Source organism: Centrocercus urophasianus, unplaced genomic scaffold (assembly GCF_019232065.1).
Source record: "Centrocercus urophasianus isolate 14NV4802_14NV808 unplaced genomic scaffold, USGS_Curo_1.0 seq_9, whole genome shotgun sequence".
Lineage (NCBI taxonomy): Eukaryota > Metazoa > Chordata > Aves > Galliformes > Phasianidae > Centrocercus > Centrocercus urophasianus.
In genome coordinates, this window is record NW_024885532.1 from 277598 (window position 1) to 300270 (window position 22673).

A 22673-nucleotide genomic window follows, 5' to 3' on the forward strand; every position below is an offset into this window, starting at 1 on the left:
CTCTGCTTTAAGGAAACAAGCATAAGGAAACAGGCATAAGAAGCAAACCAACATGTAGAACAGGGCAGCACAAGAACTATGAAAAGATATTTGGGATACTGTGCCTTCGCTGGCAAAGCATCTAGTTAATCACAGGCTTTTCGTAAGAAAAGGACTGACCATTTTGTGCTGCACTGCTGCAACACAGTCACTGTGTTTTTTGCTTCTTTTTGCTTTTGTTTTACTGTTGCTCTTAGTTCCTCAAAGAAGAAAACACGCATAGGTGAAAGCGACCAATACTTGGGATGAAATCCAAAATGGAACTTGCAGAACTTCATTCAAGGATCCAGGCCCACGTGGAATTCAAAGTGCACAGTGCCTAAGGTTCCCATACAACCCAAAGGGAGAACTGTGGTGCATCAGCAGTCTGCCGGCTGCCCGCCTTCCTCCGCAAATACTGAGGAGGAAGTTGCCCACAGCAGTTTTCAGATTAAGAAATGCAGTTTCTGTGTGACAATATGGAGAGGAAGAACATTCAGAAATATTAAGAGGGCTGTCAATCAGCAGAAACTCAGTTTTGCACAATTTGTTCCCAAATTTCACAGTGCTTGAAAGTTCTCAGTAGTAAATTAGGACAAAAGCAAAAACTGTCTAGAGTTAACCAGTAAGAAAACAAACAAGAGAATATGCATTTCTGTTCCTCTCTCAGATTGACAGAGGACTCAGGGTTCCAGATATCAAGGACCCGTGGTTCAAGCCTCAATCATCGGGTAGAGAAGCATTCTCACTACTAAGTTGGGCACTCCAGTCCACTTCTAGGAACAGTGTTACTCTGCTACCAGGAAAGCATGATATAGGAACAGAGGGAAAAAATGACCATTTTGCCCAAGGGAGTTGTGAATGCCTATCCGTGGAGGCATTCAAGGCCAGGCTGGATGTGACTTTGGGCAGCCTGGTCTGGTGACTGGCAACCCTGCACGTAGCCGGGGGTTGAAACTGGATGATCATTGTGGTCCTTTTCAACCCAGGCCATTCTATGATTCTGTGATTTCCACAATTTAGGCAATTATTCAGAATGAGAAAAGCTATTGTACAGATAGCTCTTAAAAGATATTTCTAGTCTGCCTTAACATTTTTTTCCATGTCAAATACAAGCTGCCCTTAAAGCAGGATCTAAATCCCTGTTTCACCATCTAAATGCTAGAAGTGACCAGGTTACCAGCAGGATCCCCCTCAACTGCTGCACAAATAGTCCTATAAATCTTGCAGTCTCTACAACAGAGCAGCCCAGCTCTAGCAGAGAGGATGGAGAACTCTTCTTTGGCCTAATTTTCAGGAGGTAGGGAAAAGCAATGCAGAGAGAGACTTCAGGATGGACACGGATCTGAACACAGCTTCCCTGTAGCTGGGCAGGACTTTAAGTCTTCTTCCAGCAGCCAGTGTTCATCGGTGCTGGCATGCCTACACAATGTCTGCTTAAGTTAAGAGCAAACATTTAAACCTTTCTTTGGTTTATCCAGTTATTCTACAATTGCTAATCTCTGTCATCTTCGGTAAAAGTTACCTCTACAGGTAGAAAGAAATTACTTAGCACTTATGCAAGTTGGAATCCAAGTCATTGGCAAGATTCTGAATTAGTTTTAGACTCTGGACTATTTGATCAGCTGACATAAAAGAAAAAATCAGTAACAATACAGATTACATATTTATTTACACAAGCATGACTTCATAATTGTCAACTCAGACTGTTATCATAAGAGTTCAATAAAAAAAAAAAAAAAAAAAAAAAGAAGCATGTCCTCACAGCTATGGCTTCCAGGGCACAGTATCACCTTTAGAAGAAAAAGGAGCAGCAGTGGATCTTATTTTCCATGCAAATTTAAATACAGGACAGATCGCTCTACTACTTTGTCATCAGAAACATCTCAGAGCAGCAGGATGGAAAACTAGTCAGCTTTTCTGCAACCAGTTGCTAGTATAATACTGAAGGGCTGTCAGATGAATATGGCTTTGTGTGTAGATAAGCATCAGTATTAGTAAGCTGATACCCTCTGTGCATCAAAAAGCACAAATACAGTCTACCTTGAAACTGATGGCTATCTACCAGAAACGATCATTATCCAGAAAGGAACAGTGCTGGTACAGTTTCCTTACAATATCATTCAGAAATCCTACATGGTACATCCTTCTGCTGCCCAGTAAAACTCTACACACGAAGAAAAAGTAGTCCAAGATTTTTAACTTACTTTTAAGTTTGCAATATCTTCAAAGCTTAGCGGTGCTTCGCTCTGTTTATCTACTTTCACCACAAGAACTACCTGATTGTAGCAGCATGTGAGCTTTCACATAATTAAAGAATAATCAGAAGCCACAGTTAGTATATTACTATCAAAAAACCTACAACTATGTTAGTGCTTGCACTGCCAACCATTCGTTCTCTAGCACTGCTGGAAGACTTGATGAGCATATCCTCTCCAGATAAGGCAAAATACAGAAGTCATCTGAATAAAACATACAAAAATCAGCTGCTACTTTATCTCACCCCATTCTAATTTAAGAAGCACAAGACTTTTCAGACGATACGTAAGCAAAGTTTATCGCATTTAGGCACAGAACCTGAAAATGGAAAGTGTTTCTCAACTGTAACTCAAAGGAACATCACAGTAACACTCAGGTATTTGTTACATGCTTAACTCACTTATTAAACAAAATACAAAACCAGAAAACAAGGGAGGTCTAAGCAGTCAGTGAAAGACTACTCTTTAAACTAAGTATCCCACATGAAGCCTGAGCTAGTGAACTCTGGTTAGAAGTGTGCAGTAAATTAAGCTGATTCAATTAATGCCAAACTTCATTTGGCATTAATTTATTACTTCATTTATCCCCAAATGACTGTAATTGATGTCTTCCATGTCTTCCCTCCTCTTCCAAGTTCCTTTGGAGAACTGCAGAACTCGAAGATTGAGACATACCTCCTCAGCAGCAGCAGTATTCCTGATTGCTTGTAGGAGGAAGGTGATCTTGGACTGACCCGGAATATTCTCATACGTCTCCTGCATGAAAAAGGATGCAGCTTATTGTAAGCAATGACTAGAAAACATGCGTTAAGCATTAATAACTGTGAGCTGATTTACTTTCTCAAACAACTGTTTGGATACTGAAGTCAGGATAATAGACCTATAACTTAGGAAAAAAAAAATTCTCAAGTAAAGCTTTCTGGTCTAGTTTAAAACTGCAAGTGAAGGGTTAATGACCTAAGAAGGCCTGCCATTATTGGCCACTTGAAAGATGAGTTAAGAAGCAACAGAAGGGGAACACATTCTCCCAGCAACTCACCCTAGCTTTTATCATATCAAAGGATTAAGAACCTCAGAAGCACAGAACAGAGCTAGGAACAAGAATAACCACTGACCAAACTGCAGTCTATGCATTTGGTTCAGTTCTTTTTCTGAACTTTTTTTTGGCCTTCACAGTGTCATGTGGCAGTGACTTACACAACTCAGCTACAACAAGTTGAATAAGCGCTTTTGGTTTTAAAACTCCTACCTGAATTTCACATTGTCCACTTCTAAAGCATACTTTCTTACATACCTTTCTCAAAGCACAATTTGCCAGGAAATGAGACCACAAAGCCTTCCCTCATCAGGAAAAAAACCCTTTTAATAAAAGGTGAAGCTTAGTAAGTTCAGTTACATTGCCTTACACACTCCAGTGATGCACTTTCTGTACCCATCATAGCTTTCTTAGATATTTACTAAGTGCTCCAGTGAGTGCAATAACAAAACTTTTGCTACCAGAAACATTGTATACATCAGCATTTTAGAAGTGTAAATTCTAGTTTCTAATATAACAAATACTGAGCATGCTATTTTTCATGGATGTGATATTTAAGGTAAATTCCCCCCTGCTCTCTAAACAATCACTACACCAGCCTGAACTCAGTGCACAAGCCTTCTATACAAGTCATGGTTCATTTCATTCAGTTCCACGTCTGCCTGCTTCCCCACATTCACCATTGCACCGGTTCTTACCAACACTCCAGTAAGTTTGCAGCACCTCAGTACTACCCCTGCTGCTTTCAGTGAAGTAGCTTGTAACATTTCATATCAGACATCATCTGCCTCCACTTTCTGCACCAGTTTCCTAGCAGGCCTCATTCACAGAGCCTGCTCGCACATCATGCTAGATGCCAGTATACGCTTGCAATCAATGAGATGAATCCCTTATGAATGCCTGCATTTAATCTCATCATTTCATGGAGACTGCAAAATTAAATGAGGTTTAGGGTCAAGACAAAGTCTTTGCAGGTTAACCATTTCCACCAACGTGTATGTTTACATTGCACTGCTGTTTATAAACAATTTAACAAGAAATACTTCAACAAGAAGGCTTTGTAAGTAAAAGCCCTGCCTGGATCTGAAGCCACAGCTCCACAGACACCTGAATCCCTGCTCGCACCCATTCTGATAAACATGATGGTCTTTCTGGAGTTACTTGAACTTGCTAGGAATGGCAGCAACCCACCTAGCAGCCAACTGGGATCACTCTGCCAGTTCAGCAAAGTGATTTCAGAGAATGCCCTTCAGAGCATAAGAGTAAGGTAGGTAAGAGCAGCCCACAGCAGAACTTGCTCCACGTGCTGGTAGATACAGGACAGCTAGCACACACACAAATGGATATACATAAGTATTCAACTAATAGTTCAGATTAGATTTTCCCCCCAGCTCTGATTTTTACAGCTTTCCCTGTGCTCTGGCCCACTAAACAGGGAATGACACATCTCCACCTCTGAGTCCAATCTTCCACATATTGCAGCCCTCATCTAAATCAACGAACAGCCCAAGCACGAATCCTTCAATTGCCCACCCATCCACTTCTCATCTTGTTGCGTTCCAGTGGGCACAAATGCCAGCTGTTCTATTTACCTCCAATTATTTGACTCCCTGTACAATCTGATACTGCTTTCCAATAGCACAGTGTAGAAAACTGTATGATGCAGGTGGTTAACATAAAAGATTGACTCCTATATGATTTTTGCAAGTAGATATTCTGATTTGGATGCAATACTCTCCTTTCTCCTTTTGTTGACTTCTTAGCAGGCATGAATTGAAATCATAGAATCCTTAGAGTTGGAAGGGACCTCTGAGGGCCATCCAGTCCAATTCCCTTGCAATGAGCAGGGACACCACAGCTAGATCAGGTTGCCCATGGCCTGATCCACTGGCACTTCTTTAGGGACATGGTTAGTGGGCATGGTGGTGATGGGTTGATGGTTGACCTAAATGGTCTTTTCCAGGCTTAATGATTCTACAATTCTGGGCTGTATGGAGCAGTCAAGCAGGAGCAGACTGCTCAGGGGTCCTGTGCCATCTTACCCTTCTTGGGGGCTTTCAGGACCCAAATGGGCAGAGCCCTCTGTCTGGGTGGATCTACCAAATTTCAGAGTGGTTCCAATCGAGTTCTTGGTCAAAAACACTAGTGATAGAAGTCAACACTTTAGCCTCATTTTCCAAGAGTAGTTGTTATCTCACAGGCCTCACAGCACAGCTTTCCAAAGAACTTGCTTCAGTTTACCTAACGTCTCACATGCTAGCATAGTTCAGAAAGTCGTGAGAGATGCTGTATTACACACAGTCGAAACAACACATACACACAAAAAAAAGGAAAATTGAAAATCCAGGTGCTGCTGCAGAGTGCCCTCTGTTCCACCCCCATACTCAGAGACGAGGGAACACCACTTGCTGCTCCTCGTCGGCAGCAACAGATATTGAAGCGCGGCTTCTCCTCCGCCCCACACGCCGTGGGTCGGGCAGGGCGGACATCAGCCATCAGCCCTCCCTTTGTCACAGCTCGGGCCCCCCTGACCGCCCCGTGTCGGGCGCATCGATTCGATCCGGCGGGCGCGATTCTCCGCCGCGTTCCACAATGGAGAGCCTTAAGCGTGACACACGCGCACACACACACAGAATTAACGTGGCTTAGCACCACAAAGCATCCCGGCCGGAATCGCGCGTCGGAAAACTTTCTGCTGATAGCAGAAAACGTCGCTCGGGGTGAAATATTTCCCCGCTGACGGAACGCTGGGGTTTTTACCCGAGTTAACCCCCAAGCTCTCGGCTCGACGAGCCGGAGGTCCCGCTCCCCGCCGGGCGGGGTGCGTTGGCGGCTGCCTGGCGGCGAGCAGGGAAGCCCGGGAGCCGCCGGGCGGAGGAACCAAGCCCGGCCGCGGCCTTCCAGCGCTCCGGCCCTATCGCCGCCACCCCCCGGCCGCGAGGCCGCCGGCAGCCGTGCCGCCGCTCACACGTGGGGCACGGCCGGCCCCGCCGCCTCCCTGCCCCCTCCCGGCTCCCCCCGGGGAGCTGACAGCCGGCGCGGCGCCCGGCGGCGGGGTGGGGCGGCGCCGTTACCTCGGCCTGCTTGCGGACCGCATTGTCCGGGCTGAGCAGGTTGCCCAGCAGGAGGTAGAACTGCTGCTGCTCCTGCTCTGCCGCCGTCGCCGCCATTGCTGCGAAAGGGAAAGAGAGGGAGGCCGGGCGGGCGGGGACAGGGAGGCGGGCGGGGAGGGGCGGGGGAAGCCGGCCGCGCTGCCAGCCCAGCCGGGGAGGGGGGAGAGGAGGAGGAGGAGCAGCCGGCACGCTTTCTCCCTCCGGGGCCGGCCGTACTCTCCTGCGCTCCCATTGGCTGGAACGCGCGGGGCTTCGCCTCCCATTGGCTTACTCTTCTGTGACGTCCCAGCCGTGACTCGCGCGGCGGGGGAAGAGCGTCCGGACGACGTCCCAAAACGGGGGGCGTGACTCCTAGCCTTTAATTGCTGCGTCTTCGGGCCGGGGGCGGGAGGCACAGGCTGGAAAACGCCCCGAGCTGCGTTCCGATTGGATGGCGCCCCTGACGGTCTCGGCAGGATTGGTCAGAGGCGCGGTCGGGCGGTGCGGGTAGGGAGGGGCAGCGGCGGAGAAGGGGGGGTTGGGAAAGCGCGGGAGATCGTGAGGCGTCTGCTGGCCTGGTCTGTGACGTCACGTGACCCAACCCCCGCCTGCTGGGCGCGTCTCGGCCCGGGGTGACGTCGGGGCGGGAGTGGGGCGGGTCTGAGACTCTGGCTGGAGTGATTAGGAGGCGGCTGAATAAAGGCGCTGCTCTGAAATAGTGGCGTAAATCATGTGTTTGAAGCACTCGAGCAAATTTGTATTCCCTGGGGTCTGAGCTGCGAGTAGAACGTATTTATGTCAGTGTCTCATCCAACCCACCTGCTTGCTTCCTGTGCATGTTTTTATTTGGGTCCCACTCTGATACTCCCAAGGGTGTGCTGCTGTTCTGATGATTAGGCCAAAGTTACAGCTTATCTCAAGGAACTGCAGTGGACTGCATTCCTGAATTCCAGCTGTCATCAAATCAAGGTTGGAAAGGACCCAGATGATGATGTAGGTTCTTTCCAACCTTATTCTATGATATGCAATGACTCGGGTTAGAAGGGACCTTGATCATCCAGTTCCAGCTACCCCAATGGGTTGCCCCCCACCAGCTCAGGCTGCCCAGGGCCCATCCAACCTGGCCTTCGGTGCCTCCAGGGATGGGGTACCACAGTTTCTTTGGGCAGCCATGCCAGTGCCTCACTGCCTTCTGAGTTACAAATGTTTCCCCTAACATTTAATCTAAATGTCCCCTCTTTTAGTTTAAAGCTGTTCCCCATTGTCCTATCACTATCTACCCATGTCAGAAGTTGATTTACCTCTTGCTTATGAGCTCCCTTCTAGAACTGTAATGAGGTCTCCCCAGAGCCTTCAAAAATCCAGGCTGAACAAGCCCAGCTGTCTTTGTAGGGGAGGTATTCCAGCCTCCCCTGTCTTGCTAGCCACCCTTCTTTGGATAAAGCCCTGGAATGTGGCTGATTGAAGCATAGTTAGTAAGCCCCGTGTTAACTTGGGGTATTTGGTTCATGATGTGCATATCTTCAGGCTATGACTGTTGCCCAGCTTCCTGGGCTTCTTGCTTGGTAGCATGCTGGCAAACTGCTTGGGACCTGGTGAGCTGGTGGGGCCTGGTTGAATGGCTGGACAGCCCCCGGGTAGGCAGTGCAGCTGGGCCGTGCCTGGGGATGTGGGCTTTCACAACAGTAGGGAGTAGCCCACAGTCTGTTCAGAAAGAGATAGGAACTTCTTCATGATATGATTATGGAAGATCTGTGAGCAGAGCTGGAGAACAAGCTGACTGAAAGCTCAGACAGATGCAAAGTGAAGATGAATTAGAAAAGCAAGCATGCAAAACACAGTTGCCAAATCATCTTTGTTGGGCCAGTGCTGAAAGACAGTCAGTCGGAGCTCCCTCAGGAGGGGAAGGTAGGAGCAACTCCATGCAATCTGTAAGAGAAAGCTGAGGAAGGAGGTCTCTCTACATGTGTGTATGATAAATCAACGAAGCCAGGTAGAACAGTGCTCTTGGAATGTGTTTGAATACATTTCTCCAGAGTATCCAAAACACAGAAGGGGAAATCACCACCGAGTTGAGAATAAGCTGAGAAGAACCCAGCATATCATTGCTGTTCAGCCTAAAACACTACCAGAATTTGGTGATATCTGATTAAAAGCTTCATATGGGTAGAAACTAGCTAAGGTATTGGAAAGCATCTCAAGGAGTTTGAAATGTCAGTAATGCAGTGTAATCAGAGAGTCTGCCAAGTCAGTTGCTCCTTCTCACTTGGGGCAAGTTCAAAGCTGAAGTGCAAGAAGCTGCCAGAAACTGTGCTAACAAAGCAGGTATCAGCTCCAAAGATGGTTTGAAATCGCTCTTGAGAAGAGCTCAAACAGATGCAGCCACAAAACACAGCAGTCCTGGTGCTCTTGGACGTTGCCCAGCTTCTGCAGTCTGTCTCAATTAAACTAAGGAAAAAGACAGTGCAACTACTGAAAAGTATTTCACGTTTTGGAAGAAAGGAGGATGCTCATTAAATAGCAGAAGTCAGAGTACAGTGACCTCTTGTAACAGCCTCGTCTGAAGAAGCGTGTAGCTTATCCAAAGAAACTTCATTGGTGTTTTAAAACTCTGCTGGCAGATGAAAAAATTGGAAATTCACATCCTTGGAAAGCAATAACTTTATGGAATTGTCTGTTAAACTTCACATCTCTGCTAACAAATGGATTATTAAGGGGGAGAGCTGGGAGACAGTGGTTTTATAATGCCTGAGAAATGCTATAACATTTATGCCAGAGTAATAGGAGGTGTGGGATAACAGGCAATATAAGGAAAGGTGTCTCTGGCTGTTGCAAAACATTTTCTGATACTGATTTATATGGGAAGTGTTTGGTGACTGTTTGATATACGGTAATTTTCAGAAGCAAAGAATGAGATTAAGGGGAAATAGATACATGTCTGAAAGGAAGATAAAGCAAAATAAATCCAAACCTAGTTACTAGGTATAGAATGTCTAGAATCCTTAAGATGTTCATGCGTATCAGATCTACTATCTTTGTAAAGTGCCTGTTGATGGTCCATATGGACCATGAATCACAAAAAACAACAGCCTTGATATCCTGAGAGGCCCTGGAAGAGATTGAAAAGTTCGTGAAGGCAGATTTTCAACAAAAGTCAAACAGAGTGAGTTGACGTCAGTAGCAAGCTATGTTCCAGTGGGGGCTGGCTGAAGCTATCTTGGCACAGAGCAAGCTGTCCGTTAAGAGGACGCAACATCTGAGTGTTGTGCTGGCCAAAATGCAGGGTAAGGTAAGGAACTACAATCCTGTCTGTAATGAGATGACAGGATTCATGCATCCTTCATTCATCTATTTCTTGTACTCAGAGCAGGGAGGAGTTCCTGTTCAGTAATAGACTTGGCTTTGGGCTCTGGGTGTACTGCTGTTGTTGTAGTGGGTGCTCAACTAGTGTTGGCAGTGTTTCTGTGAGAAAACTGCTCTCATCCGTTTTATTGTGGGGTTTTTTTTGCTTTTTTTTGTAGGAGTTACAGATCATGTAAACCACGTGATGACAGAGATTATGTTCTTTCAACCCTTTATAGAATCATAGAATGGCTTGGGTTGGAAGGGACCCCGAGGATCATCAAGTTCCAACCACCCTGTCATAGGCAGGGGCACCAAGCTCCAGATCTGGTTCTAGACCAGGTTGCCAAGGGCCCCATCCAATTATTATATCCAATTATTGCATCCAATTATATTATATATATATATTTATTTATGTATATATTTATATTGTATTCCTTAACTCTTACAAAATACTCCAAGAAGCTCTGGCACATAGCTTCTGCTGATTTGCTGCATTGCAAAGGTGCAGCTGGGCTTGATGAAGATGATACAACCATGCCTAGAGGAGAGCTGATAGGAGTACCAGGTGACGAGGGTGTTGGGAGTCTGGAAGAGTGCCATCAGTCTCTAATGAGATACAGAATTCTTGGGTGAGAACTTTCGAGAGTCATTAGATGTTAACAAGCATGATGACAAGGTAGAGAGACTTCACAAGCAAGTTATACTGCAGATCCTGTACATTAAGGATTTAAAATGCTGTTGTATTTATCAAAAAGATTTGAGCATTATTTAGAGCTGGCAATGTGGCAACTCAGACTTCTCTGCCAGATTTACTTGCTGAAAGTCAAATATCTCTCACAAGATATCTGACTGAGAGACTTTTGCTCCACTCAGCAGAGTTTGTGGAGATTTCTATGGGTATCTGGTGTCATTTTCTGATAGACCACATACGACTGATAAAGCAGTGCATACTAACCTTGCCAAAGACCACCAGAGCGTACAGAATGAAGTCTACTTGGCTGGGATAACCTGTGGATATGAGTGACTACTCAAACAGGGGTTTGCTCACTGACCATTTTACTGAAGAGCAGTGGAGTGGAAGAAGTGGAAGACTTCTTTTTTGGGGGGGCGTGGATTTCATAAAACCCCACACTGACTTATCATAAGGCAAGATGGATGTTTGAATGAACAACATGAGTACCAGGTGCTGCTAACCTGCTGAACTTGCAAATTCCACAGAAGAAAAATATATTTGCATTTATCAAAAACATGGACTTTTATGTTCAATGCAAGACCATCCGATTTTATCAATTTAGGAGACAACTTTCCAGCATTTATGAAATGAGTGTTCATAGGACCACATGATTTGATACATTAACAGTGAGGTGGAGAAAAATGCAAAAATAACCCATGATGTTTGAATTGGAAAAAAATGAGAAAATATTCAATTATGATTCCAAATTAGCTTATAATGGCAAGGGTTGGTAAGGAGGGACATAACTACTCTCTGAGACACTAAAACACAGGGGATCTGCTTTCACCAAAAACAAAGGAAATGGTTAATTGAAGAATTTCCGTCTTATAATTAATACGGATATTCTATAATTCCGTGATTACAGCAAAGACTTCTGGATGAATTCAGTGGTATTGTTGCTTTTTTAACGACAGTTTGTCAAAAGTGTCAGTCTAACAAGTTGGTCTGCACAAAGCCTTTTCACAGAGGCTTTGAGCAGTGTAAATAAGCTTTCTGACACTCCCTGTGTTAGCGTAGACCACTAGAACCATGTGCCAATGCTAGGCATGCAGGTCTATGGACGATGCTTTTCCTGACTTGGAAAGGGAGCGTCACTCTTAAAATCAAGAAATGATCATGAAGAGAATTACTCCAAAATGAGTGTGTTGCTGTTGTGTGGGCTGTTAGATGAAATGCAGTTCCCTCAATCACAAATTGAGGCTCCTCAGGGAATGAATAGCAGTGAGATTTTTGTCAATGTCTCGTAATACCCACAGTAAGTGCCCTTTATCCCTTCAGGGCAAAGCTTGACAATCTTAAAATTAATTCAGTATGAAAGAATGTAGTTTTGAATGAGTGGATGTTGGCAGGTCTTATTACGTTTTTATTTACTTGGCAACTCTTTGTGCTTGAAGCATCTTGCCAAGTTGCATGGGAACAGGCAGATCTACAACCATTTTGATACATTTCTGTTAGTCACCCACTATCCTTTTTTACTGAATAGCATGCTTCAGAAGTAAGCAGAATGAAAACAGAGGGTTTTTTTGTTTGGTTGGTTTTTTTTTCTGAGATAATGAGCAAGATATTGTGCAGTACCTGCTTAGCTCCTGCCAAAATTTTTGTTTTCCTACAGAAAAAAAGTGGAAGCTCTCTGATGTACCATGACTAACTTAGCTGCACTGCTTTATGTGTGGCATTTTATCAGATATTATTCAGAAGCCATGAAAGATCATGAAAATCATTGTGAAAAGACATCACTACTGTATTTATGCTGATTTGCCTGAAGATTTGGCTGATTCTGATTTAGTGCTGTACAACTCCCAGCCTCTCTATGTGTGGGAGAAAAGAGATTGCTGAATGGTAAAAATTCAACCCTTTTTGCTTTATTGATAGAAATACAGACCTCTCTGGAGAACTCGATTTTCTAATTGTTTGTGCATTAGGCAGAACATTAATTGGTTTGGCATGTTAGTTGACTTATAATTGGGAAGTCTATTGGAAGGAAGCATATTCTGTAAGCACATAATTACAGACAGTACCTTTCCAAATTACTAAGATTTGCATGCCCCAGGCATGCCTTGAATGTTAAATTTCATTTATTCTATGCTTTATATTGTAAATCTCTTGCTTTTTTTTTTTTTTTTTTTTTTTTTTTTTTGTGTGTGTGTGTGTGTGTGTGTGTGTAAAATAATGCATTTGTCACAACTTTCTGGAGTTGATCTGCTGTTCTCTGATGATAGTGACAGGTCTCAAGGGAACAGCATGGAGCTGTGTCAGGAGAGGGTCAGGTTTGGGGTTAGGAAGAGGGTGTTTGGGCCCTGGAACATGCTTCCTAGGGCAGTGGGCATGGCCCCAAGCTGCCTGAGTTCAAGGAGCATTTGGAAAATGCTCTCAGACATAGGGTTTGGATTTTGGGTGTTGCTGTGTGGAGCCAGGAGTTGGACTTGATGATCCTTATGGGTCCCTTCCAACTCGGGATATTCTGTGATTCTAACCTGTTCCAACTCACCTCTGGAAGAACACTTTTGGACCTTTAGATTAAAGAAGACATTAATTAATGAACTGAAATTTTGAACTGCCAATATTTACGAGAGATTAAGGAAAATATGAGAGCATGAGTCAGCGTAAAGAAGCACTAAGTAACCCAGAAGAAAAAAAAGAAGAAGGGAGATTCAATCAGTTGGTGAAAATCTTTGGCGAGCAGGTGTAAGGATATATGCACACAATATAGGTAGAAAATTAGTTATGATTCTGTAGAGTGATGGAGTAGCAAAGATAGCAGTATAATTTTGGGTTGTTGCAACAGGAGCTTGAATGGAGAGATGATCGTTGCTGGGGAAGCACCACCTCCTGTGATCAGAGGAAAGTAGTGAACATAAGCACGAATTACAAGTCGTGTATTTGGCACTTCTGTTCCCTTTGATGAAAATTGATTGTGCTTATCACAGTAAAGACTCTGGCCTACAATTAAGGGGCCAAGAGCAAGCAGTTAAGAGGAAAAGCTAAAAGAGATAATCAGTGATTACCATGGTATGTATTAAAAACATGAATTATGCTGTTGAACTTGAGTTTTTAAATCTTCCTTGAAATTCTTTGGTCATATGAGGCCATGCATGCAGGTAACTGTACTGTAATCACAGAATTACAGAACTGTAGGGGCTGGAAAGGATTTCCACAGATCAAGTCCAGCCCCTCTGCTAAAGCAGGTTCCCTATAGCAGGATGCACAGGTAGGCGTCCAGGTGGGTCTTGAATGTCTCCAGAGATGGAGAATCCACAACCTCTTAGGCCAGCCTGTTCCAGTGCTCTGTCACCCTCCCTGTGAAGAAGTTCCTTTGAATATTGGTGAGGAATTTCCTATGCTCCAGTTTATGGCCGTTTCCCTTTGTCTTGCCCCATAGACAGCTGAAAAGAGATTGGCCATATCTCCTTGACTCCCATGCTTAAGATACTTAAAAACATTAATCAGATCTCCTCTCAGTCTTCTTTTCTCAAGGCTGAATAGGTCTCTCAGCCTTTCCTCACAGGGGAGATGCTCCAGGCCCTTTATCATCTTTGTGGCCCTCTGCTGTCTTTTTTGTATTGGGGAGCCCAGAACTGGACACAGTACTCCAGGTGAGGCCTCACCAGGGCAGAGTAGAAGGGGAGGACCTGCTGGCCATGCTCCTAACGTTGATATTGTTGATAAATAATAAAATAATAATAAATATTAATAATAATTTATAATAGTGATAATAAATAATAATGTTGTTTACAAATCTGAAATTTGTTTGCACGGAGAACCTTACCTTCAGTATTTTCAAAATCCTGACTGCCTGACTTTGTGAACTTGAATCATTTGCTAAACTACCATAAAAAAAATAAATGGAAATATGTGTTCTGTGACATTCAGGCAGAATGTGGTAAAGGTATGGCCTTGTCTTTGACTTGGCTTTCCAGTGAGTGAGTATCTCTGTGTTCTCCAGGTACCTGGGATTAGTTCCAGCTGCCTGGCCAAAGCCAGCTCCAGGCGTACTATTGCAGAGCAAAAATCCTGCCCAGTAGAGCACTACAGGATTATCACTCTTATCAGCATTTTCAGGATATTTTCTTATAGAAGTTGTAACAAGTCTTTAGTCAGCATTCATCCTGTGACTTTTTTTTTTTTTTTTTTTTTAAGGTTGACCAATATTTTGGAAGCTAAGCTAATTTTTTTTTTTTTTTCTCCACAGATAGTTGCCATACAATTGCATTAAAAAATTTCCCCTGCTGAAATTTCAAGCCCTTCCAAACAGGCATGCCTCAAAGGAAAACTGGTAAGAATTTGCTGAGGTCAAAGCAAAATGTCCTTTAGTAACATTCTTGGAAAAATCAAACTGTTCAGTATGAAATCAATCCATGTGGTTGAAACGAAGATGGAAAATATTGGTATCTAGAGTGTGATAAAGCTAAAGAAGTGGTAGGTGTGCCACTATGCTTGTATCGTGCTTTAATTACCTTCTTGCTTAGAAGATATTTAGTTATGACATGTCATACAATGTTGTCATCTTCCAGCTATCTTCCACTTAAGGCATGCCATTCTTGCCTGTGGCTCTTGGGTCTCTTAGACACAGAGTATGAGATGGCATTGGTTCCAGTCACTTACTTTTCATTATCCCTTAGAAACTGAAAGTTGCTCCCAAAGAAGAATGAAGGTCAAATCTTTTAATTAAAAGATTTGATTTTCTTTTTTTTTTTTTTTTTTAAACAGGGATGGAGAACAGTCTGCAAGACATCCTGAGCTCCAAAGAGTTTCAGTCTAATCTAGTTCAGATTTAATTTAGTTCTAATTGCCCTGAATACTAAACTTATCTTAGAAGGCTAGAAAGTACTTTATTTTTCATGTCACTTTTAGCTTTCCAACACTGCATTTCTCTACTTCTTTTTAATCAAATAAATCTCACATATGCTATGCATAGTATATGTATCTGTATTCTTTGCTCTTTTGTTGAATTTGCTTGGAGTCTGTCATATTCTATTTTATGCCAAGGATAGGGCACAGTATTTGTCATTGCACTCACGCTGAAAAGGTGATATCGAAATGTGTGCAAAATAATGCTGGATCATGCCTGCTATTTGGGAAGAAATGTACAGTATCTCTTCTGCCCATGCTGATGTGCTGTTTCTGCCCCTTATCGTTTTTAACAACTTCTCAGGTTTTGCCTGAAAACATTTATGAGTTTTTCTTGAGAAAAACATTTCAAATATCTCTTTGTTGTGCCTTACACATGAATCTGTTGAAACAGAATCATAGGGTGCCGATGTTTTAGTTTGTATAGCAGTTGCTTCCTACTGGTGTGGCAGAAAAAAATCAGCTTAATTTCTGGAACAATAGGAACATGTTTTAAATGGTTTTATCTTGTTATAGGAGCCATTGGTTCTAATATTTATTTTAATATCATATGTCAATAAATGTAACAAATACAGCTTGTTTGTTTACATATTTATTACCGCTGTGTTTCTGAGAGTCTATGTTGGATTTTTCTTAGGATGAATTGGTGAAACATATTACCTTTTTCCTGCTCTCTTTCAGGAGATTGCAAAAAATAATGTAGAATATAAACAAATCTTACACAGTATCATCATTTTAGAGGGTGTCAACAGTAATTTACTGTGGGGATTTTCTTGTAACAAGAAGATGAAAGACAGATGTTTAATGAAGGAGTCGAGGAAAAAGAGTGACTCTTAGAAGAGTGGATAAAACAACTGCAGGAAGGGCAGGTGCTATTGCTGGATGGTTTCTATCAATAGACAAGTCTGTTTCAAGTGAGCTACATCGCAGGTAATACGAAGGCTGCTCCAAAAGTAATGCCTCCTATTTTATTATGTTGTTTCATGATGTCGGAAGCGGATGTTGGTATGGCAGCAGAGTTTGAACCTTTCCACCAATATTCTGCTCCATGTTGTTGCTGCGTGACAGATGGTAGCAGAGGGGCAGTCTGACAGAATGGAGTCTGACACTGAAGTGCATGTGAAGAAAAGGTGTGTCACTGAATTTCTCTGAGCAGAAAAAATGGCACCCGTTGATATTCATAGATGCTTGCTGAATGTTTTTGGAGGCCAACTAGTAGATGTGAGTACAGTGAGGTTGTGGACGATGCATCACAGCAGTGGTGACAGCAACAGTGGGTAGGAAAAAACTGAATCAACATCTGTTTCTTTTGGTTTATGGTCAGTGAAAGAAAATGAAATAAAGGTTATCTGTGTGAAAGTGTGACCAGTTTGCAGAAGAATCAAATGCAAGGTTTTTCCTGTTTTTCCTGTTTTTTCTTTCACCGTTTTCTGAGTTTACTTTTTTCCCCACTTGCTGATACAGATACTTCAAAAATGTAGGGACAGACATATCCTGTGGTTCTCAAAAATTCTCAAGGGCAGCTAATGACACACTGAATCATCAGGAAGCTGCCCCAGAATTTTCCCCTTAGGCGTATGATTATAGTAAAAGTGGCTGTGTGATGTTTTACCTCTGTGGTTTCTGTGCTTGTTATTCAGAAGCTGAGCTTGCTTCTGTTACTCTTTTTTTCAGGTACAATCCAAGTTTCAGGTCTTAGATGTGCTATAATTGCAGAAGTCTTTCTAGGCAACCCGTGCATGACTTGAAAAGGGGGTTGTTTGGAAAAAGGGGGCAGAAATAGCACTGGAACAGGCTCCCCTGGGAAGTGATTGAATCACCATCCCTGGGTGTGTTTAAAAACTGTTTTGAAGTGGTGCTCAGGAACATGATTTAGCAGAGAGTTGTTAGATAGGGTAGTTTGGTTAGGTTGTGGTTGGACTCAGTGATCTTTAAGGTGTCTTCCAACCTGAGATCCAACTCTATGATTCTATGATTTTCATGACTTTTTTCAGTACTGGGACTTGTTGGAACCACAGTCTTGAGCGAACATGCTTTTCTTGTGAGCATAGAGTCATTAAGGTTGGAAAAGATCTCTAAGATCATCTAGTCCTACTGTCAACCTATCACCACCATGTCCACCATGTTTTTGTAAAATCAGACTATTCAAATAACAAAGTTCCAAAAGGAAAATAAAAATGATGCACCCTTGGGAAAATTCAGTGGTGGAGGTGGCAACTTATGATTGTATTAGGATTCCTCCTGAGAGTCCAAAGATCCGCACTCTCCTGTTCTCCCCAGCATGCCTTACTTTTCTATGGTAAGGCATGCCTCCTTATGCAGAGCATAGCCTCCTCTTATACCAAGCATCTGCCACAAAAAAAGCATCAGGGATATCCATCAGAGTGTGATGACAAAGTATCTAAGATACTAAACCAGAGGTATTCAGGCAGAAGCCTTTCTCTAGCAACTAAAAGTAGGAAAATGGAAGTTCCTTCCAACTATGGAGTTCTTCTGATTTCCCATAACATAGATCTAGAATAGCGTGAAGATTCAGCAGCAGCAGCGCATTGTTTCCTTGCTAGGTCTAAGACTGCCAAGATTTTTGTGACAGAAAATAGTTCAATTTCCCAGGAAAACACAATCTGGTTTCTATGATAGCAGGAAGGAACTTTGAGGATACAACAGACGAGGTGTGGTTGCTTTGACTAAAAGCATTCAGCGTGATGCTTTAGGCATGAAAGTGCTTGGCAGTGATTCACCTGGAGCATTAGCCCACTTTAAGAAACATGCACAGCCTCCAGAGCCCCTACCTGTCTGGATGCAGATGATGAGGCTCTGAGGCATCAGCACTGCTTCTCAGACACACACCTCATAACCAGCAGTAGCTCCGGCACTGCAGTTGGCTTGTTTGATCTCTGCTTCTAGATGTCTTATGCCACATGCCATGTATTTCCGTGTCAAAACCACTCAGATCCCATACAGCAGGCTCATTCCTGGAAGCACGTGTGATTACCAGCAGTCTTCCCACTAGTTCTTTGTAGTGTCTGGCTGGGTTTATGACAACGGCCCTCCTTCACAACAGGCTTTTGGAGCTCCTACAGGGCAGTTCTCCATGAGCCTGGAAATGCCCAGCACCTTCACCAGCAGAGGGTCTGTGTTATTTGTGGGAGATGCTACACACCTGGCTGCAGAGCTGGAGCCTGAATGACTGGGGAGAACATCTTTCCTGATAAAAGGAGCAAGAGGCAGAAGAGGCCTTGCAAGAGATACAGGATGAATGTGGAGCACAGCTGGATCAGATGACTCATGCTTCATGGCCAAGGTAAGTCATGGCAGGGCATGTTTCAGTCACTCTTTGTGTCTGGTGCAATCCAAGTTTCGGATCCTGGATGTGCTGTAATTGTAGAAGTTTATCTAGGCAACACTAGGAATGAAACAGCTGAATGAAGATTGTCCAGTAGTGCTGATCTCCGAGGATTCTCAGGATTCCATGACAATGTGTGCTTCTTCACCTAACTGAGCACTCCCAGAGGAAGGAAATGGCACAAATAAGTTTGCAGAAGGATCAGAAAAAGATTTTTCTTACAGAAGTGCTACAAAAAATATAAGGCTGAGCCAGATTATGGGGTTGCTTAATTACGCTCCTAGATTGTGAACAAATTCAATTACAATTATTCCCTTATAATGATTCTCAGCTGAAAAAGAGCCTTTACCTCAAGAACGTTCCCCATCCCTGGAGACATTCAAGGTCAGACTGGATGGTGCTCTGAGCAACTTCATCTAGCTGTAGGTGTCCCTGTTCAGTGCAGGGGAGTTGGACTAAACAACCTTTAGGGGTCCCTTCCAACTCAAATGATTTAGTGATTCTGTGTTTCTATGACTGCATTTGAGGTTGGCTGGATTTTCCAAGAAAACCTCTGTGAAGTCAAAGAGTGTTTCCCCTGCCTTTTCTTTTTTTTTTTTCTTTTTTCTTTTTTCCTATGGAGTGAACCTCAAGCAGTGATTTTGCGTAATCAGAAAGTCTTCCAGTAAGGCTTGTGCACCTTTCTGTGCCACATGTGAGAAATGCACTGAGTGGCTACCAGTGTATGTGTTTCTTTGGGATTAACCCAGCAGCATGGAACACGTGTGTGGGTGTCTTGGGGGTAGTGGTTGTGAACTGTAGGTGTGCCAAGTGTTTCAAATTCCTGGAGTGAGAACTGTTCTGCACAAATACGCTCTGACACATTCATTTTATGGATTGCAATGACTGATCATTTCTTAAATGAAGTATCAGTTTCACTTGCCAAATATAGTATGTAAATCTCTCTGCTTGGCAGCCTGAGTGTACTGAGTATGATTTTACTGGCATGTGTGGGTTGCTTGCTGCATTGTACTTCAAGAAAACTTTTGAGTATGGCTACCAGTTCTTATTTCTTTGCAATTGAATGGAAGACAGCTGGCGATTAAATAAAGAGTATCGTTAATTCTGTGCTTCTACACTAAGGCAAAATTTAGTATCAGTGAACTGGAGATGGCTAGTTCTTAGCAGAAAGGGAATTAGCTGTTTTAATTTTCAAAATGCTACCTGAAAAATCAAAGTAAAAACAAATGCAGGCAGCTGTAGTGGTGGAAGTACTGGCTGCTTGTAGTGTCTCTCTCGTTTCCTCTCCTTTTTGATCCCTTTTTGTACTTCTGCAGAAGCTCTCCCCACCAGGCTTCTGCTTGGTGTTTAGTTACCATAGGCTCCCTGTTTATTCAGAGTGGAGAAGTAGCTGCCACCCAAGGGCAGTTCAGTTCATCTGGCTTTGGAATTGTCCCAGGGAGTGCCTCACTTTCTCCTTCTGTTGATGAAGCCTTATGATGACTGAATTCCCAGTCAGGCACACCATTAGGAAGGAGCTGAGAGGAGGACAGCTCTCCTCCATACCTGCTGACACTGCCTAACTTTCAAGAGCTCTTGCTAGCTCCTTGCCTTGGACAGTGGGCTGGGAAACAGAATGTGAGCAATCTGGCAGCTCCTCCTCTGGCTGGGCAGCTGGGGCATTTGCCATCTGCAGTTCTATTCCCTTGTCTTTGTGCTCAGAATTATGGATGACCTCCAGAGAGGTTCATCATTGCAGAAATCATTGTGTAGACTTCAGATACAGCCTGCAGTGTCCATCACTGGTGCTTGTCTTGAGGAAACGCTTCACAGGAGTCTGTTTGCACATTAGCTAGAGAATTAACTTGGTCAAGTTGGCTTTCCTGAGTTAATCAAATTAAATGCTAAGAATGTGGTATGCATGACATCAGTTTTTGGTGTCACTTCTAGAAAGGGAGAGGGATGTCTTGCTGAGCAGGCTATGCTGGATTCTCTGTGTGCCAAGGTGCAGTAATTATGGTTGCATGCTAAAGATCTTTTACAAATTCTCCTCTGCCTTCCTTTTTCTATGAAGCAGATCTGGAAGAAACAGCATTGTGGAAGCCAGTGGGTTTGGTGTGTACTACGTTGCCGGACAAAGGATAAGAGAAAGAGTGATCACTGATATATCATCTGTGTCATTATCATTTATATATATCTGTGCAAGATGAAAGGATTAGAATCATAAATATACTTCCTTCTCTGCTATCCAAGCCATGAAAATGTAGAAAAAAATGTTTTCTCAGTTTTCAGGGCTTACAGAAGTGGTGAAAAAAACACCACTACCTCCAAAAGCTTTACTAAATCCTGCGAGGTAGCAGGAGTAGTGCCCAGGACATGGCATGAAGTGCCAGCAACAGCAACCAGCCTAAACAAGCTCACTGCCAGTGGGTGAGGCTCCTTCAGGGTAGGTTGTGTTACCTCTGCCATTTACTCAGTGCAGCCAAATCCCACAGAAGAATGAATGGGCCAGGCACACATTTGTTTCTGACAGAAAGCTGTGCATCTTTTGTACACATAAGCCATCTCATTCTGCCAGTGCATTAGTGTTGCATTGGCTGATCTAAGAGTCAGGTCTTTTTTGTGTGCCTTCTGTAACCCTCTGGTGTGTATATTCACTCTTTCATGGCTCTGATTCATGAGAGTTTCTCTTTTCTGTTCAGAAGAATAGTAGTAACTCATGACTGCCTTCTGATTGGCAACTTTAAAGAAAATCTTTTTGGCCCACATAGAAAATTGCAAGTTGTATTGTCTATGAAGGAGTCACCCACACCAATGTGTAAAAGGTAATACAAACTGATGTGGGAGTTAGCAAGTCCTTCCAACATGCTTTCAGGTCAACTGTTTCCCCTGAGTTTTATATTATTCCATTTGATGACAAGGAAAGTTTCTTTTATTGTGTTCTATTGCACTTGTAAAACAAAAATCAAATGTGTAAGCCCACAAAGTCCATATAAATCCTCTTGCTCTGTTTATTCTAGCTTGGTTTTTGTGTACGCTTATTTATGGGAAAAAAAAATCATCTAAATTTTTCTTTATATTGTATCTCTGTTTATTGTTGTAATGGAAATTCTCAAAACGACGAGTCACCAGAAGCACCTCAGTTCTGAACTTTTAAGCTAGTAAGTCCTGGAAGCTTTTCTCTCCAGAGCTATTGCAAAATGTCAAGAGAAGTATTATTCCGTCGCTTTAGCTATAGCAGTCACTATCTTAGATAAAATATATGATTCTATTTCCCTATCATTTGGATCATTTGATTGGATATATTTTGCAGTTTTCCTCCTAATTGGAATTTTTGCTTATTCTTCTTTAGAATTATCGTGCACCTAACCCCATAATTTCCAAGCAAATGTGTATCAGCGTTTTGTCAGCTGACATTATGATATTAAAAATCTTTCATGTTCTTCCTTTAGTGGTAGTTGAATCATCACAAGGAATCATTTACTCTGAGTGCAAAAATGGAATTACTAACCAAATGCAGCAAAGGTTAAAAAAATGCAAATAGTATTAAAAATGAATGAAGTCTCACTGCATGAAAGTAATATCCATAAACAGAATATTTTAGCTGTTCATTAAGAGTTTTTTCCTTTTTTGCTTTCCTTCCATTTGAAATAACTGAGAGCCAGGGTCTGTGAGATGAATGCAGTTCAGATTACTTCTAGCTGTTAAAAAAGGAAGATAAGCCAAATGAGAGGCAGCTGTCATCCCTATGGAGATGACAGCCCCTGATCCTGCCCTTTGCTCTGATTAGACAGACCCAGCCAAAATAAAAGGGGTGTGAGCTGAGCTGTCAAAGTTGATGAAATGCCCACTGCATGCTTTTAACTGCTTTGTGTTACGTGTGAGTCATTTATAAGGGTGAACTACAAGCACAAATTTATTGCTGAAAGCGAAGCTATTGGATATGATAGGATATACTGTTTGGGATATACAAGGGCTGCTCTGAAAGTAGTGCCTCCTATTTTATTATGTTGGCCCA

General features: G+C 42.9%; 1 protein-coding gene and 1 long non-coding RNA gene across 2 annotated transcripts in view; one reads left to right on the forward strand and one right to left on the reverse strand.

The window, feature by feature from the left end:
• Positions 1 to 6521, reverse strand: part of IPO5 (importin 5) — a 37657-nt gene extending 31136 nt beyond the window's left edge. The window contains exons 1-2 of the mRNA XM_042838852.1: positions 6387 to 6521; positions 2952 to 3032 (exon numbers count right to left, since the gene is read on the reverse strand). Coding sequence (XP_042694786.1) covers positions 2952 to 3032; positions 6387 to 6482 — 177 coding nt within the window. The 5' untranslated portion in view covers positions 6483 to 6521. The remainder of the gene's footprint in view (positions 1 to 2951; positions 3033 to 6386) is intronic.
• Positions 6522 to 6848: 327 nt separating this feature from the next.
• Positions 6849 to 15799, forward strand: LOC122171542. The gene is made up of 3 exons (XR_006172018.1): positions 6849 to 6885; positions 14672 to 14755; positions 15190 to 15799. It is a non-coding gene; the product is annotated as an uncharacterized LOC122171542 (long non-coding RNA).
• The last annotated feature ends 6874 nt before the right edge of the window (positions 15800 to 22673 follow it).